General features: G+C 41.4%; 1 protein-coding gene across 1 annotated transcript in view; it reads left to right on the top strand.

Moving 5' to 3' along the window:
• Nucleotides 1-631: 631 nt before the first annotated feature.
• GK5 (glycerol kinase 5) overlaps nucleotides 632-14,503 on the top strand; it is a 74,861-nt gene continuing 60,989 nt past the window's right edge. The window contains exons 1-3 of the mRNA XM_047099417.1: nucleotides 632-812; nucleotides 8,323-8,416; nucleotides 11,009-11,084. Coding sequence (XP_046955373.1) covers nucleotides 651-812; nucleotides 8,323-8,416; nucleotides 11,009-11,084 — 332 coding nt within the window. The 5' untranslated portion in view covers nucleotides 632-650. The remainder of the gene's footprint in view (nucleotides 813-8,322; nucleotides 8,417-11,008; nucleotides 11,085-14,503) is intronic.

Below are 14,503 nucleotides of genomic sequence, written 5' to 3'. Positions count from 1 at the left end.
ACCACCTTCTGCGAAGGCTGGTGAAAGGAAGCTACAGGAATCTCAAAATTTCCCTAGGCCTTTCTGCGACTTTCTGTCCTGTCTGAAAGACTGCTTGGGGGGGGGGGGGGGAGCGGGGGGTAAAAGTGGCCACCCTACGCTTTGTCCCTTCTTCCTTACCAGAGGGCTGGAGAAGGTCTTACTCCTCGTGTGTTATTTCATTTACAAGTATTTATCGATGTGTATTACATGCACAAATTTTACCAGGTTTTCTTGGGAGAGTGGTCTGCGGGAGGAGCTAGGCTCTGCTTATCAATATATACTTCAGAATGAATTTTTAACTTCTTTTCAGGTCACTTTATTTTTAAAAACTGTCATAAATTGTAACTTTGGTGAAAAGAAACGCGACGACCACCTCCCAAAACTAGCTCACCTCCACGCAACCCTCAGGGCCTCCAGCGCCCAGCACCCGCGCCGAAAGGATCTCTGCGCGGCAGTGATGTCACGGCGTCGGGGCGGGGCCGCGGCAGGGGCGGGCCGCTTCCCGGATCTCGCGGAGGGGCGGGCCGGGGGCGGTGGCCCGGCTGGGCGCGCTCGGCCCCTGAGGTGCGGGCCTTTATAAACGCGCCCGCTCGGTAGGCGGTTGTTGCGGAGAGGTTTGCGGGGTCGGGATGGTCGGGGTGCGTGCGGTTTCAGAGCAGAGGCGCCCGGAGCAGAGCGCGCCAGGCCTGCCTCGCTCAGGCTTCGTGCTGGGGCTGGACGTGGGCAGCTCGGTGATCCGCTGCCACGTCTATGACCACGCGGCGCTGATCCGCGGCTCCAGCGCGCAGAAGGTGACGGGGGAGCGGGCGTCGGGGCCACGGGTCACGGTCGCGCAGAGCATGCGGGATCGAGTAGCGGGAGGCGAGCGGGTGGGGCCGCCTCATCAAGCTGCATGCAGCCACCTGCAGCACCGGCGGGCCCTTGGCCCCGAGCCGCGGACCGGGAGCGGGCAGATACCCGAATTTCCTCCCCAGACAGGGCTAACACTTGTGCGCCCTTCCTGTTCTGGCTGAGGGCTGGAGGGGCCGGGTTTGTGACCAGTCGTTCGCTTGCTTCTATCACCTGCGGATTCGCCTTTCCAGCCTTTCCTGCGTGGGACTGCGGAGACTCGTAGGGCAGGGCCGGGCAGGGCACTCCGCGCGTATCCAACCAAAAGGTGCTTTGTGACTTGCTAGGTTTTTCCCAGTTCCTTAGGAGACCTCCAGTCCCGTCTTTATTTACATTTACATTTTTCAGATCTTAACAGAATTTATTGTCCATTCTTCATTTGTCTTCACTAACTGCTCTCAGAGTGCTGGTTGCTCACCTGAGGGACTGACTTTCATGGATATGGGAGGTATTGGATAAGTTTTGAAGGCTGCTGTCATTACTTTTATCTTTTCCATCTTTGGATTTTTTTTTGTTTCGTTTGTTTTAATATTTGAGAGAGAGAGAGAGATTGCACACACTAGGGAGGGACAGAGAGAGAGGAAGACACAGAATCCAGAGCAGGCACCAGGCTCTGAGCCGTGAGCACCGAGCCCCATGCGGGGCTCGAACTCAGGAGCAGTGAGATCATGACCTGAGCCGAAGTCCGTCGCTTAACCAACTGAGCCACCCAGGGGCCCTATCTTTTCCATCTTTGAACATTGATAAAAATAGCTTTTTCTGATTTGAGAAACCTCCCAACTCCTTGTTGTTATTAGTAAAGTGACCAACAGATTGGTGTTCTTCTGTTCTTATTTTAATGAAGTGTTAATTTCTACAAGTGCACCAAAAATAATGTTGATTGGATATGGTGTTTTTACCCTTCTTTCCAATATCAACATCTTTTTTGATTGCCGCGTTAGGAGCCATTAGTTACCTAAACCATTCCCATCAGCCCTTGGACTCTTGTTTTTGCTTAGTTCCCTCTCTTCTTCCCAACCCCTTAGCAGTGTTTTTCAGCCATAGCACTTGCCAGGAGTAGGTCTAGCCAAGTTACTGCTTTGAGAAACCGGGGGAATTTCATTCTGGTTTCAGGACCAGGACAGAGAGCTGGGAGCCCAGCCACTTGCTGGGCCCTTCTCTGGCTACCTGTGCAGAAACCTACACACACCAACCCTCCTCCAAGCTGAAAGAACACTGTCCTTCAGTGACTGCATGCGTCTCATCTTTTTATGAGTCTTTATCACAACACAATGATACTTTTCACACAGTCTCCCTCATAATTCTAGACACACAGTACTTTTGTTTTAGGCAGTCGTGGGGTTTTTGTTGTTGTTTGTTGTTGTTTGTATGTGTGTTTGTTTAAGGAATTGAAGTATTTGGAACCAAAGGGAGACACAGATTGTCAGAAAATACAAAGTTTTGGTTGCTATTTTATTAGGGGCAAATGATTAACTTTTGAGAAATGAGGTAGGAATCTCAAAGTTGAATCAAGATTGCTCTGAATAGCAGGAGCAAAGAATGTTTTGTTCACACTCTCTACTGTGATGTGTCTGGAAAGACATGTGAATTAATGAACATACAAAAAGTCCCTGCCCTAACGGATGAAGCACTTAGATTGAGGAGTTTTTAGGAATGCCTCTCCAACTGTAGTAGGAGTTTATAGCACTGCTTCTCAAAGTGCAGTCCCTGGGCATCTGGGGTAGAGATAAAGATACTAAGATTTAGAAACTTGTGTAGCAGTTTGGTAGAGTAATTTTATGTCTGTTGACCTTAATACTGAAACACTTGGGATTTTATTTTGTATGTAATTTTTTCCGAAAAAAATGTTTTATTTTAATTTTTTAATTTATTTTTAAGAGAAAGAATCCAAGCGGGGGGAGGGGGGCAAAGAGAAAGGGGGATGGAGGATCCAAAGCGGGCTCTGCACTGACAGCAGAGCCCAATGCCAGGCTCAAACTCACAAACCGTGAGATCATGACCTGAGCTGAAGTCAGAAACTTAACCGATTGAGCCACCCAGGAGCCCCTAGAAAATTGTTTTAATTGCGTCTTTTTGGTTTTTTTTTAATGTTTATTTATTTTTGAGAGAGACGTTGCAAGCAGGGGAGGGGCAGAAAGAGAAGGAGACACAGAATCTGAAACAGGCTCCAGGCTCTGAGCTGCCAGCACAGAGTCCGATGTGGGGCTTGAACTCACAGACTGTGAGATCATGACTTGAGGTGAAGTTGGAGGCTCAACTGACTGAGCCACGCAGGTGCCCCTAGAAAAATTTTTAATTGTGTTTTGTTGTTGGTCCAGGGGCACCTGGGTGTCTCAGTCGGTTAGGCATCCCACTTTGGCTCAGGTCATGATCTTACCCTTCGTGCGTTCAAGCCCCATCTCACACTCTGTGCTTACGGCGATGAGCCTAGAGCCTGATTGGGATTGTGTGTCTCCCTCTCTCTTTGCCCCTCCCCCTCTCGTGCTCTGTCTCTCAGCAATAAAAAAAATTTAAAAAAATTGTTGGTCCATGGGTCACCTGGATGGCTCAGTCACTTGAGTGTCAGACTCTTGATTTTGGGTCAGGTCATGATCTTGCAGTTTATGGGATTGGCCAGGGTCAGGCTCCAGGCTGTCAGCTTGGGATTCTCCCTTTCCCTCTCTCTCTGTCCCTCCCCCATGCATGCTCTCCCTCTCTCTCTCAAAATAAATAGTAAACATTAAAAAAAATTGTTGGTCCATAACAAATTAGAAAGGAACAATCAGCAATTGGTCGGTCACTTACTTCAGATAGCTGGAGTTCTTTGAGAATTGGCCTACATTGCTATTTAGCCCCTGGTTTATTACCTCATGAGTACAGAATAAATCACTGTATTGCATTTAATTAAAGTATTAAGAATTCAGTTTGCTTCATGAAACTTTGGTTTGGACACAGAACTTTTGTATATTTTCTCAGATGAAAATCACCTCTGCTAATATGATGGTAAGACTGCATAGTAGAAACCCAAAACCTCTTAGTATAGGATTCGATTGATGCTGCTGCATAAATAGCTTCAAAGAGAAAGAGAGAAAGAAAAAGTGAAGAGATCACCCTTTAAAAAATTTTTTTTTTCAACGTTTATTTATTTTTGGGACAGAGAGAGACAGAGCATGAACGGGGGAGGGGCAGAGAGAGAGGGAGACACAGAATCGGAAGCAGGCTCCAGGCTCTGAGCCATCAGCCCAGAGCCTGATGCGGGGCTCGAACTCACGGACCGCGAGATCGTGACCTGGCTGAAGTCGGACGCTTAACCGACTGTGCCACCCAGGTGCCCCAAGAGATCACCCTTTAGAGACAAGAACAAAATAGGCTGTGTTAGTTTTTTACATAAAATTGAAATCCCAAACATGAACCCTTATGTTAGGAGGCTAATACCAGGCCTCCAGAAGACCAGTTTTATTTCTTGTGGCATTCATTTTTTAGCAGCGGAGATACGTTTTTAGGCTTTTAAAGTAATTTGTACTTTTTATTTATCTTTAATTTATGTATTTATTTATTTTAGAGAGAAAGTACAAGCTGGGGAGAGGCAGGCATAGGGGGAGGCAGTGGGGAGAGAGAAAGAGAATCTTAAGCAGGCTCCCCACTGAGCACAGAGCCTGATTCAGCGCTGTATCTCACGACCCTGGGATCATGACCTGAGCTGAAATCAAGAGTTGGACACTCAACTGACTGAGCCACCCAAGCGCCCCTAATTTCTATTTTAAAAGCAAATCTTTCTATAGATTCTTGAATATTGGTGTTACAAACTAAATCCACATGTCAATATTTGATGTTTCTAATTTTAAAAATGGAGAAAGTTTATCATGTTCCCCATTGGAACATCATGCTATTGTGAGAAACCATGGAAAACAATAACATCTTGGTGGGAAGAACAGGATAGAAAGCCCACTTCAAAGAAAACAATATGGCCTCTACTACTGTGTACTCTTCTGTCTTGAAAACTTCTGGTTGCTGTCTTTTTGTTTTGTTTGTAATCCACAAAACAGATCTTGTTAGCTTTGGTTATACTTTTGTCTAATCGGTGTGGTCTTCCTTCAGTACAAGAGATTTCTCTGTTGTGACATGTTTGGGGATAGTGAGCTGTCTGGGCTGGTGGAGTGGGGGGAGTGACTGTGGAGTGCCACCATCAAATCTGAAGGTTTGTAGACTTGAGGCAGCGATGTCCACTTTGAGTTTTTTTGGATGAAGAAGTGTTTGTTGCAGCTGAGCCATTTGTCTATGGTCATGAAAGCCTTGCCTAGAAAAAAGCAAATATTAGATAGAAAGGGAGTAGATTTTGTTAAATATGTCTCAGAACTCAGTGGATTCTTTTTTCATATCAGACCTTGTCACCCTCATGCTCCCCACATAGTCACTGTCTCCTCAGCATTCCTTTTTTTTTTCTTTATTTTGGCCTTTTCTTACATGTTCGATCTTTGGTTGGTTATTTGTTCATATTTTCAGTACCACTCAGTAGTCTTACCCCACTCAGCTATATCTGGTATTTCCAGGGAAAGAACTCTTCTGGATCAGTCCCTCTGGAGAGTAAACCTTTTACCATCTGCTTGGTTAGGTAGGGGCAGTGATGGGGCTGGAGGAGGGGATTGGGGATCCTTATAAAGACTTTGAACCGATCTTGTGTGTTCAGCCTCATTTGGCATCCCAACCTTTGGAGGTACCTCTAATTTACCATGGAATCTCTGCCGGGGTTGAATAAAGATGTGGTGCAATCTGAGTAGGGAGTGAAGTATCATCTTTCTGCTCTCTTTAGCCATGTGCCACCCACACACTCACTGTTATCATTAGCAACATTTGATAAAACCTAGGTCTGAGCCTGTTTGCTCTCTTCTCATTGTCCTTCTGCATTAACCTTTTGTCTTTTAATTGTAGAGAGAGAGGCCATGCAGGCAGGGGAGAGAGAGAGAGAGAGAATGAGAGAGTGAGAGAGAGAGAGAAAGAGACAAAATCTTAAGCACTTAGGCTCCATGCTCAGCACGGACCCTGATCCCACAGGGATTGATCCCACAATCCAGGGATCATGACCTGAGTCGAAATGAAGAGTTGGACGCTCAACCAACTGAGCCACCCAGGCACCCCTTGAATATATAGATTTTAAATCTTTCACTGAACTTAGGAAATTTTTAGCACTGTTACTTCCCTGGAGTAATTTTTTTTTTTTTTTTCTCACTGAACTCTTTCTTTTCTTCTCTGGGGAGTCTGACGACATAAATACTAGACCTTTTGCTCTTGTCTCATAGATCCCTGAGGCTTTATTTGATTTTTTCCCCAATATTTTTCCTTTCTTATATTTATGTCAGATAATTTCTATGGATCTATCTTGGTTTACTGACATTCTTCTATTATCTTTATTTTACTATTGAGGCCATCCAGGATTTTTGTTTGTTTTTTGTTTTTTAGAGAGAGCATGAGTAGCTGAGGGGCAGAGGGACAGAGAAAGAGAATCTTAATCAGGCTTCATGCTCAATGCCAAGCCCAATGCGGTGCTCAATCCCAAGACCCTGGGATCATGACCTGAGCTGAAATCAAGAATTGGATGCTCAACTGAGTGAGCCACCCAGGCGCCCCTATTTTAATTATTATATTTTTCTTTTTTAAAATTGATTTTACCAGCTTTATTGAGGTATGATTGACAAGTAGAAGTTGTATATATATGTAAGGTGTACAACATGATGTTTTGGTATACATATACATTGTGAAATGATTACCACAATTAAGCTAATTAACATACCCAGTAACTCACATAATCACTATTTGTACATGTGTGTGTGTATGTTGAGAACACTTCACAACAGTTGTCTTAGCAATTTCAAGTGTACAGTACATTATTATTAACCATAGTTACCATGCTGAATGTTAGGGCTCTAGAACTTACTCATCTTATATCTGAAAGTTTGTACCCTTTGACCAGCATCTTTCCTTTTCCCCTATTCTCCTAATTATTGTATTTTTCAGTTCTAATATTTTTTTTGTCTTAACATTTCTTGGCTGAGACTTTTTATCTTGGCATTTGTTTCAAAATACTTTGCCCTTCTTTCTTGGAACATTTTTATAATCGCTGCTTTGAAGTCTTGATCTGATATTTGTCATCTTGGCGTTAGTATCTATTACCTTTTCCCATGTGAGGGTAGATTTTTCTGGTTCTTCACATACCTTATAATTTTCAGATTGTATCATGGAATTTTGAATATTGTGTTATAAGAGTCTGGGTCTTGTGTAAATCTTATGATGAATGTTGATATTTTTCTTTCACCAGGCAATGAATGCAGTTGGGTTCAGGCTACCCTTCTGTGGACTTTGGTTTCACTGTTGGTTATTTCCAAAATCTTGGTGGTACTATTTGCATCTGTCCTGTGTATTTGCCACCCAGTAGTCAGTCTGGCACCTGGGTAGTGGTCTCTCCCTTAGTTCTATTCTTAACATCTTTGCTATGCTGTTTAGGATTACATTCACACATGTGCAGCTTTGAGGTGAGCCTCGGGATTCATTCACAACTTTCTGGAGCAGCTTTCCCAAGCCCCTCCCTCTCTGAGATTTTCCTGGTACTTTTTGGTTCCCTGAGCCTCCCCTTGTGGCTACTCTTGCCAGAACGCTAGAGCTTTCATTACCCTACTCTGCTGGCACTTCCTATGCCCACAGCTGGGGCTACACATCAGGAAGCACAGAGAGAGAAAAAAAGCATGAGGGTCTTGGGCCACAGCTCCTCTGGTTGGAGAGGAAGTTTTACCTCCTTCAGTATTTTAGGTGCTTGTGATTACTGGTGCAACCACTACTACAAGATAGCCTAGGTACAAAAGTATGTGGGCAAAGTGGGGGGAAAAAAGAAATATGGAGGACTTCTCCCATTCTCTCTGTTAGCCAAAACATGAGAGCTTCTCTTGGAGTTTCCACTGCGCCCTGGTACTCACTTCTGGTTTTGTGGACTGCCTTGAGTCCAGGCCAGGGAAGATCAGGAAATAAAATGGGAAACTTACCACCAGTTCAGTTGTGGAGTCCACAAATAGCTGCTCCATGCATTCAGTGGGAGAGACGGGGTAGAGTGTGCTTCCTTCATCATAGTCTGAAGCAGAACCTGGTACTTGATTTGTTGATTTTTATATTTAAAAAGATATTTCTCTTGTTACAAAAATGGTACATCTCCATTCTGGAAAACTTGGAAAATAAAGATAAATTTGGAAAGTAAGGACAAAGAAAACTAAAATTTTCTGTAAGTCATGAACAAAAGAAAACTTTTTATTTCCTATTTTGCATTTTAACAATAAAAATGAATTAGATAATAAAATCATGTTGTTAATCATTTTAACCAGTAATTTTAAGACCCAGATATTATTGACATGCTCTAATGTTGTTTTTATTAAATTTCCTTTTTCTAAATAGGTAGAAAGTCTTTGTCCTCACACTGGCTGGGTTGAAATTGATCCTGATGTTCTCTGGCTTCAGTTTCTTGCTGTAATAAAAGAGTCTGTTAAAGGTAATTAGATTTAGAAAAATAAAAATAATAAAGTATATTTTGTGTTAGTAAGAGTTTTCCTCAGTCTTTAGGATTTTGTGGGTTGCCTAAGCTATAATTATACAAATAGTATTTTACTGGGGTCACAATTTCCCAGTATTTTTCAGCCGACATTTGTGGTTTACCGTTAACCACTTTGTCAAGGAAAGGTAATGGCAACTCTCTCCTCTGGCTTAAATCTTTTTTTCAACTGCAGTATAAAGGTTCACCTTCCTTCTTCATTCCTAGTTGTAGTTAGTGATTTCGTGTTGTGTGAAAAATACCAGAGGTTATTTATTAACAAAGTTATAACACGTAGTTCCTGCTGTTAGAAATTTACACTTGAGATACCTTTATTGTTAGACAAGTTTTTTTATTTTGTTTTTTAATTTTTTTTAATGTTTACTTATTTTTGAGACAGAGAAAGAGCATGAGCTGGAGAGGGGCAGAGAGAGAAAGGGAGACACAGAATCCGAAGCAGGCTCCAGGCTCTGAGCTGTCAGCACAGAGCCCAATGCCGGGTGGGCTTGAACTCACAAACTGTGAGATGATGACCTGAGCTGAAGTCAGACACTTAACCATCTGAGCCACCCAGCTGCCCCTGTTTTTGTTTTTCTGTGTGGCCTCTTGATGCAAAGTGCTGTCCTGGCCATAGCGACAGTCTGAAATCTTAGCTCTTTAAGAACATTTTCAATGCAATTTTCTTTAAGAACATGGCAAAAGATGACTTATAAATGTGAATTCCAAAAGATCTTTTACTTCACTTTTGTGATTGAATTGCTTCTCCTTCTTACCTTCTTTGGTTTGAAATATGTCAAACTTATTTTAAAAAGTTCCAGTAGTACATGGAATACCTGTATACCTTTTTCCCAGATTCAAACATGTTTAGTAGTGTTTACCATCCTTTGCAAACTCTTTTATTTGACCCATTTGAACATTGGCTGTGACATAATAACCTGTTCTCCCTAAATACTTGAACATTATCTCCAAAGAAAGGGGAATTCTCAGGATGCCTGGGTGGCTCAGTCGGTTGAGTGTCTGACTTCAGCTCAGGTCATGATCTCATAGCTCATGAGTTCCAGCCCCGCGTCAGGCTCTGTGCAGACAACTCAGAGCCTGGAGCCTGCTTTGGATTCTGTGTCTCCCTCTCTCTCTGCCCCTCCACTGCTTGTGTTCTGTCTCTCTCTCTCTTTCTCAAAAAAATAAACAAACGTTAAAAAATATTTTTTAAAAAAGAAAGGGGAATTCTCTTATATAACTACAGTGCACTTATCTTAGAGGAAATTTAACATTAATACAGTAATATTTTCTAATGCTTCATCTTCAATATTCCTCTCTTATCTTGGTCATTAATAGCTTTTTTCCCATCCAGAATCCGGCCAAAGATGAGGCATTGCACGTAGCAGTCAGTCTATCTAGTCTCTTTTAATCTAGAGCGTGTTCTTTATGACACTGACAATTTCCAAAAGTACAGACTAGTTTATTAGACAGTCCTACATTATGGGCTTGTCCTGATTTATTCCTCATGATTAGCTTCAGGTTAAATATTTTTGAAAGAAGTACTGTATGTGAGGTGATATGTCTTCCTCAGTACTCAAATTGAAGTTGTCCCTATTTTTCCTAGTGGAATAAATTGCTCTTTTAAAACAATATCATGAAAAATACTCAAGTAGCTGTATTTTAAGAAATATGAATCAAAAAACCCATGTTTTATTTGCATTTAGCATCTGTTTGTATGGAAAATAAGATCTGAGCTTCACTAATTATAATACTTTCCCTGGGGATTTTCCTTTACTGTCATCAACCAGCTTCTATTATGGTGTGTTGATCTTGAAAATAAGTTGTTTTACCGGCAAATAGGGGTTTATTCAGGAATAGCAGAATTGCAATTTGGGACAAGCAAGCTATGGCAACAACCATAGGCTAGTCCAAAAAACAAAAAAGAGGAATGTTATTTTGTTAAAAAGGAGAAAGAAGTTGGGAAGGTTTGTTTTGAACTGTGGTCCATTGGGAGACAAGCAAGAGTTTAGGGTGATGATGGTTTCTCATTGGCTTGGGTAGTAGATTTGTTATGGAAGATGCAGTGTACGTCTTTTCCTATCAGGACCTGTGATTGTCAATTCTTTTCTGCTGAGGATTCTTTTCGTGGGGTCTATAACTGATAGGTCTTCCTGTAATTGACCCAGTGGTATGGCTGTGACTGCATTTTAGAGAGGTTTCCCTGTATTAATTTTCACAGGTTGATCATTGCTTGAATTAAGATCCATTCTTTTAGTATTACAAGAAGAAAATACAATCCAAGTAACCTTGAATATTGTTTATTTTTTTCCTAACATTTAAAGCAAAAACCCATTTTGCTATTATTCAAATATGACCTTTTTCCCTTTAAGTAAAAAATTACTAAAAAATCATCTTAGTAATGCTTTCTTTATTAGCTCCAGTTATGTTACTAAATGCTAAACCCAGATGTTTTTCTTAAAGATTATATTGAATGATCTATTTCCTATACTATAATATTATAAAGAAAACTTCATTGGCTTTTACCCCCATGTGTTTTACCTATCTTTATTTTAGCTGCAGGAATAGAGATGAATCAAATTGTTGGTCTTGGCATTTCAACACAGAGAGCAACTTTTATTACATGGAACAAGTAAGTACGTTGTTTGATAAACATTCTGTTGCTGGGTTCATACCATAGTGAGTGTGCTGCTGTAAGACCTTTTTGAGGAGTTTTAAATTTATGAATTAAGAGTTTTGCTTGGTTAAGAGGGATGAAAGTGGCCTGCTTTCTGGCGTTTTAAAGTACACTCCCTGCATGTTGTTTGGGCTTGACTTCTATTAAATAATAACAATAAAAATATTATTACTGTCATTACAATTCTCCATTCCTTTCTTTTGAGGTGAGTTTTTCAAATAAGCATGGATTGAAATCTTAAAAATTAGCTTATATCTAAAAAGATTCAGGAGATTCTAACAAATTTCATAAACACAATTCTGTAATTATGGTTTATATTTTCAGTCTGTTCCAAATTTGATATTTAAGTACCTACAACATATGAGGTATGTATAAACATAATTATAATATCATAATGGCTACCATATAGTGAATACCTATGATATTTCAGGTTCTATTATCCTAACAAACATACTTATTAATTAGGTATTATGTAATATGTCTTTTTACAGAGAAAGAAACTGAGGCTTAGCGAAATAAGTAAGTGGTTCAAGGCCACTCAGTTAATAAATATAGCCAAGATTCCAAATTATCTTTTTTGACCCCAAAACATATGCCCTTCCCACTACCTCTATATTACCTTCAACATGAGTTTCTTTAAAAACATTAACAACAGACACCTGGGTGGCTCAGTCAGTTGCATGTCCGACTCTTGATTTCAGCTCAGGTTATGATCCCAGGGTTGTGGGATCGAGCCCCATGTCTCACTCCGTGCTGAGCGTGGGACCTGTTTGGGGTTGTCTCTCTCTCTCTCTCTCTCTCTCTCTCTCTCTCTCCCTTTGCCCCCTCTCCCACTCTCTCTCTCTCTCTGTCTCTCATATAAAGAAAATTATAAAAAAAAATAAAAATGATAACAGCAAAACTCTATAAAATGTTTCTTTGTTATAAAGCCCTAGACACCAAAGGGCATCTTGAGCATGGGGCAGTGGGGAAGAAAAATGGTAGATATAGGGGTAAGAATAAGTATAAGAAACATAATCAGGGTGAATTCACAAGGACTTGGCCTCTAATCCAGTACTGGGCAAGAGGAAGAAGTTTAAATTTACCAGTGATGTTTGGGAAGATAATGATTGAAATTATAGACAACATAAAAGGAGGAACCAGTTAGGTGGTGATGATGGTGGGTAGAAGGGAATATGATAAAGTGTTTGGTTTGGGACATGGGGATATGGAGATCCCCTAAAGGTGGTTAGAACATTTGTCTGGTTTATACTGAGGCATGGCTCATTTCCTCCAGATAGGTGCTCTTTCTTTGAGGGTATAATGCTTCTCAGATGAATGCCTGCGTCTACAGTCCCTCTGTGCCTTCCCCCAGCTCCCCACCCAGTGCATTGGGCACAGCGAGTCTTAAATAGGTAATACACGTGTCAGATAAAAGAGTAAAGGATTTAAAGTCATATGTGTAGGTCAGGGTTTCTAAACAGTGGCACAGTTGACATTTTGGGCCAGATGATTCTTTGTTGTTGGGGCTATCCTGGGCATTGTAGGGTGTTTAGCAGCATCCCTGGCCTCTGCTTTCCAGGTACCAATAGCACCCCCCCCCCCGGTTTTGGCAGCCAAAAACATCACCAGACATTGCCCAGTGTCCCCTGGGCGGTAGAATCACTCCCAGTTGAGAACTGTTGACATAGATAAAGTCCAGAAGAGTAGGTGTGTTCTCTGGTAGAGATTATATGGATAAAAGAAAAGAAGACTGAGGATTTACATAGAGAGTATCCACCCTGCCCCCCAACTAATTGGGAGTCAGAAAGCAAAAAGCTAGCATGACAGGACAAACACATATCTGGGAAGTGGGTGGTATGGAGGTTGAGGCAGGAGAGTGTTCCTAGGGAAACAACTGATTGGAAGTGTCATGTTTTGTTGGATTTGGAGATTAGATCATTGGCCACATTGATTGTTTTCATCAGAACCTAGATTCCAGGTCATTCATGACAGGAAGGTCAAAATACTAGGATGCAAAGTTTTTGTGTGGCAGTAGGACCATACCTCACTTTTAGGAGAAATAGAAGGGTCAGATTCCAAGACCATCCAAGACCATTCACTTCCCTTATTGGTGGTGTTGTCATTTTGGCAGGATAGGCTTTCTTCCTCAGACAATTAATTTTGAGTTTTCTTCTTGGCTGTCCTTTTTTGAGATGTTCATATTCTTTCATCATGAGTTTTGGAAACTTTGCTTGTAGGAAATACTAGATATTCAACACACACACACACACACACACACACACACGCACACACATGCACACACACACACACACACACACACACACACAAAGCTTTGTGCTTCTTTTACCTTAAAATAATAGAGTCTTAAAATAGTGCTCCCTGGGCACCATGTGCCATGTAGCACATAATGCTGGCAGATCTACAAGCTCCCCAACAAAGAGCTGAGATACAGCACAGGAGTGAGTGGGCACAGCTCTGAGCTCATTTTCTAGAGAGAGATTGACAGGACCCTGGCACAATCTACTGTGCATTCCAGACCTGGCCAGCACCTCCTCCCAACTCACTGTTTCTTTCCCCTACGGTCACCGTCCATTTCTATCATCACAGCCATAGAAACATTGTTTTCCTGTTGTTGTTGTCAGTAAGCCTAAAACATTTAACTTTCTTTTTTTTTTTTCCTCCTTTCCCCTCCTTGAGATGCTTGGTGTTTATTAACTTTTTACAGGCCTTGACTTTTCTTCGTATTCTTCAGATTAAAGTATTTTTCAATGTATTTAGTCAGTGGTGTGTTTAGTCTGTGTCTGACAATAGCTATAGTACATCTCCTCTATTTTGGTTGTTTTAAATTCGTTTGTTCTACAAAATTGGATCTGTTTTGTTCCTTCAATCCCTGTGTCTCTCAGGGAGGCTTCTGCCAGCTAACCTCAGATCAGGGTGTGTGCCAATTAGTAACATAAACTATGAGTCACGCAGGCAAACTGAGATTCACTCAGTAACTGTTTGAGGACTTATAGGGAGTAAGGCAGTGTGCTGGCTACAGAGCTGAATATGAAAATGAATAAGAAGACCAGCCCTCAAGAAATTGACAGTCTCATAATACAAATATGTAAATGACTGTGTTCCCACAGTACCAAATATATCTTTTATTGTAGTACTTGATACTTGTGTTAATGGTTCTTTCCAATTACTTATGACAGAAATACATTAGGAACCACGGAATGGTACACTGTGTTAGAGAGGTTTAAGGCAACTCATTTACATATTGCTTGTCGTGTTTTTCCTCCATTTGTTTTTTTATTGTTGACATAGGTAAAACAAACCCACATCACTGCTAAGTGAATATTGGAATATGTGTTACTTCTTAAGATCAGTATTCTAGATTGTCTTCTACC

This window comes from Lynx rufus, unplaced genomic scaffold (assembly GCF_022079265.1).
Source record: "Lynx rufus isolate CCGP_SWC_20201006 ecotype Redwood Valley unplaced genomic scaffold, mLynRuf1.p SCAF_5, whole genome shotgun sequence".
Taxonomy (NCBI): Eukaryota; Metazoa; Chordata; class Mammalia; order Carnivora; family Felidae; genus Lynx; species Lynx rufus.
Note: the sequence above shows the minus strand (reverse complement) of the source record. Positions and strands in the feature narration are given on the sequence as shown.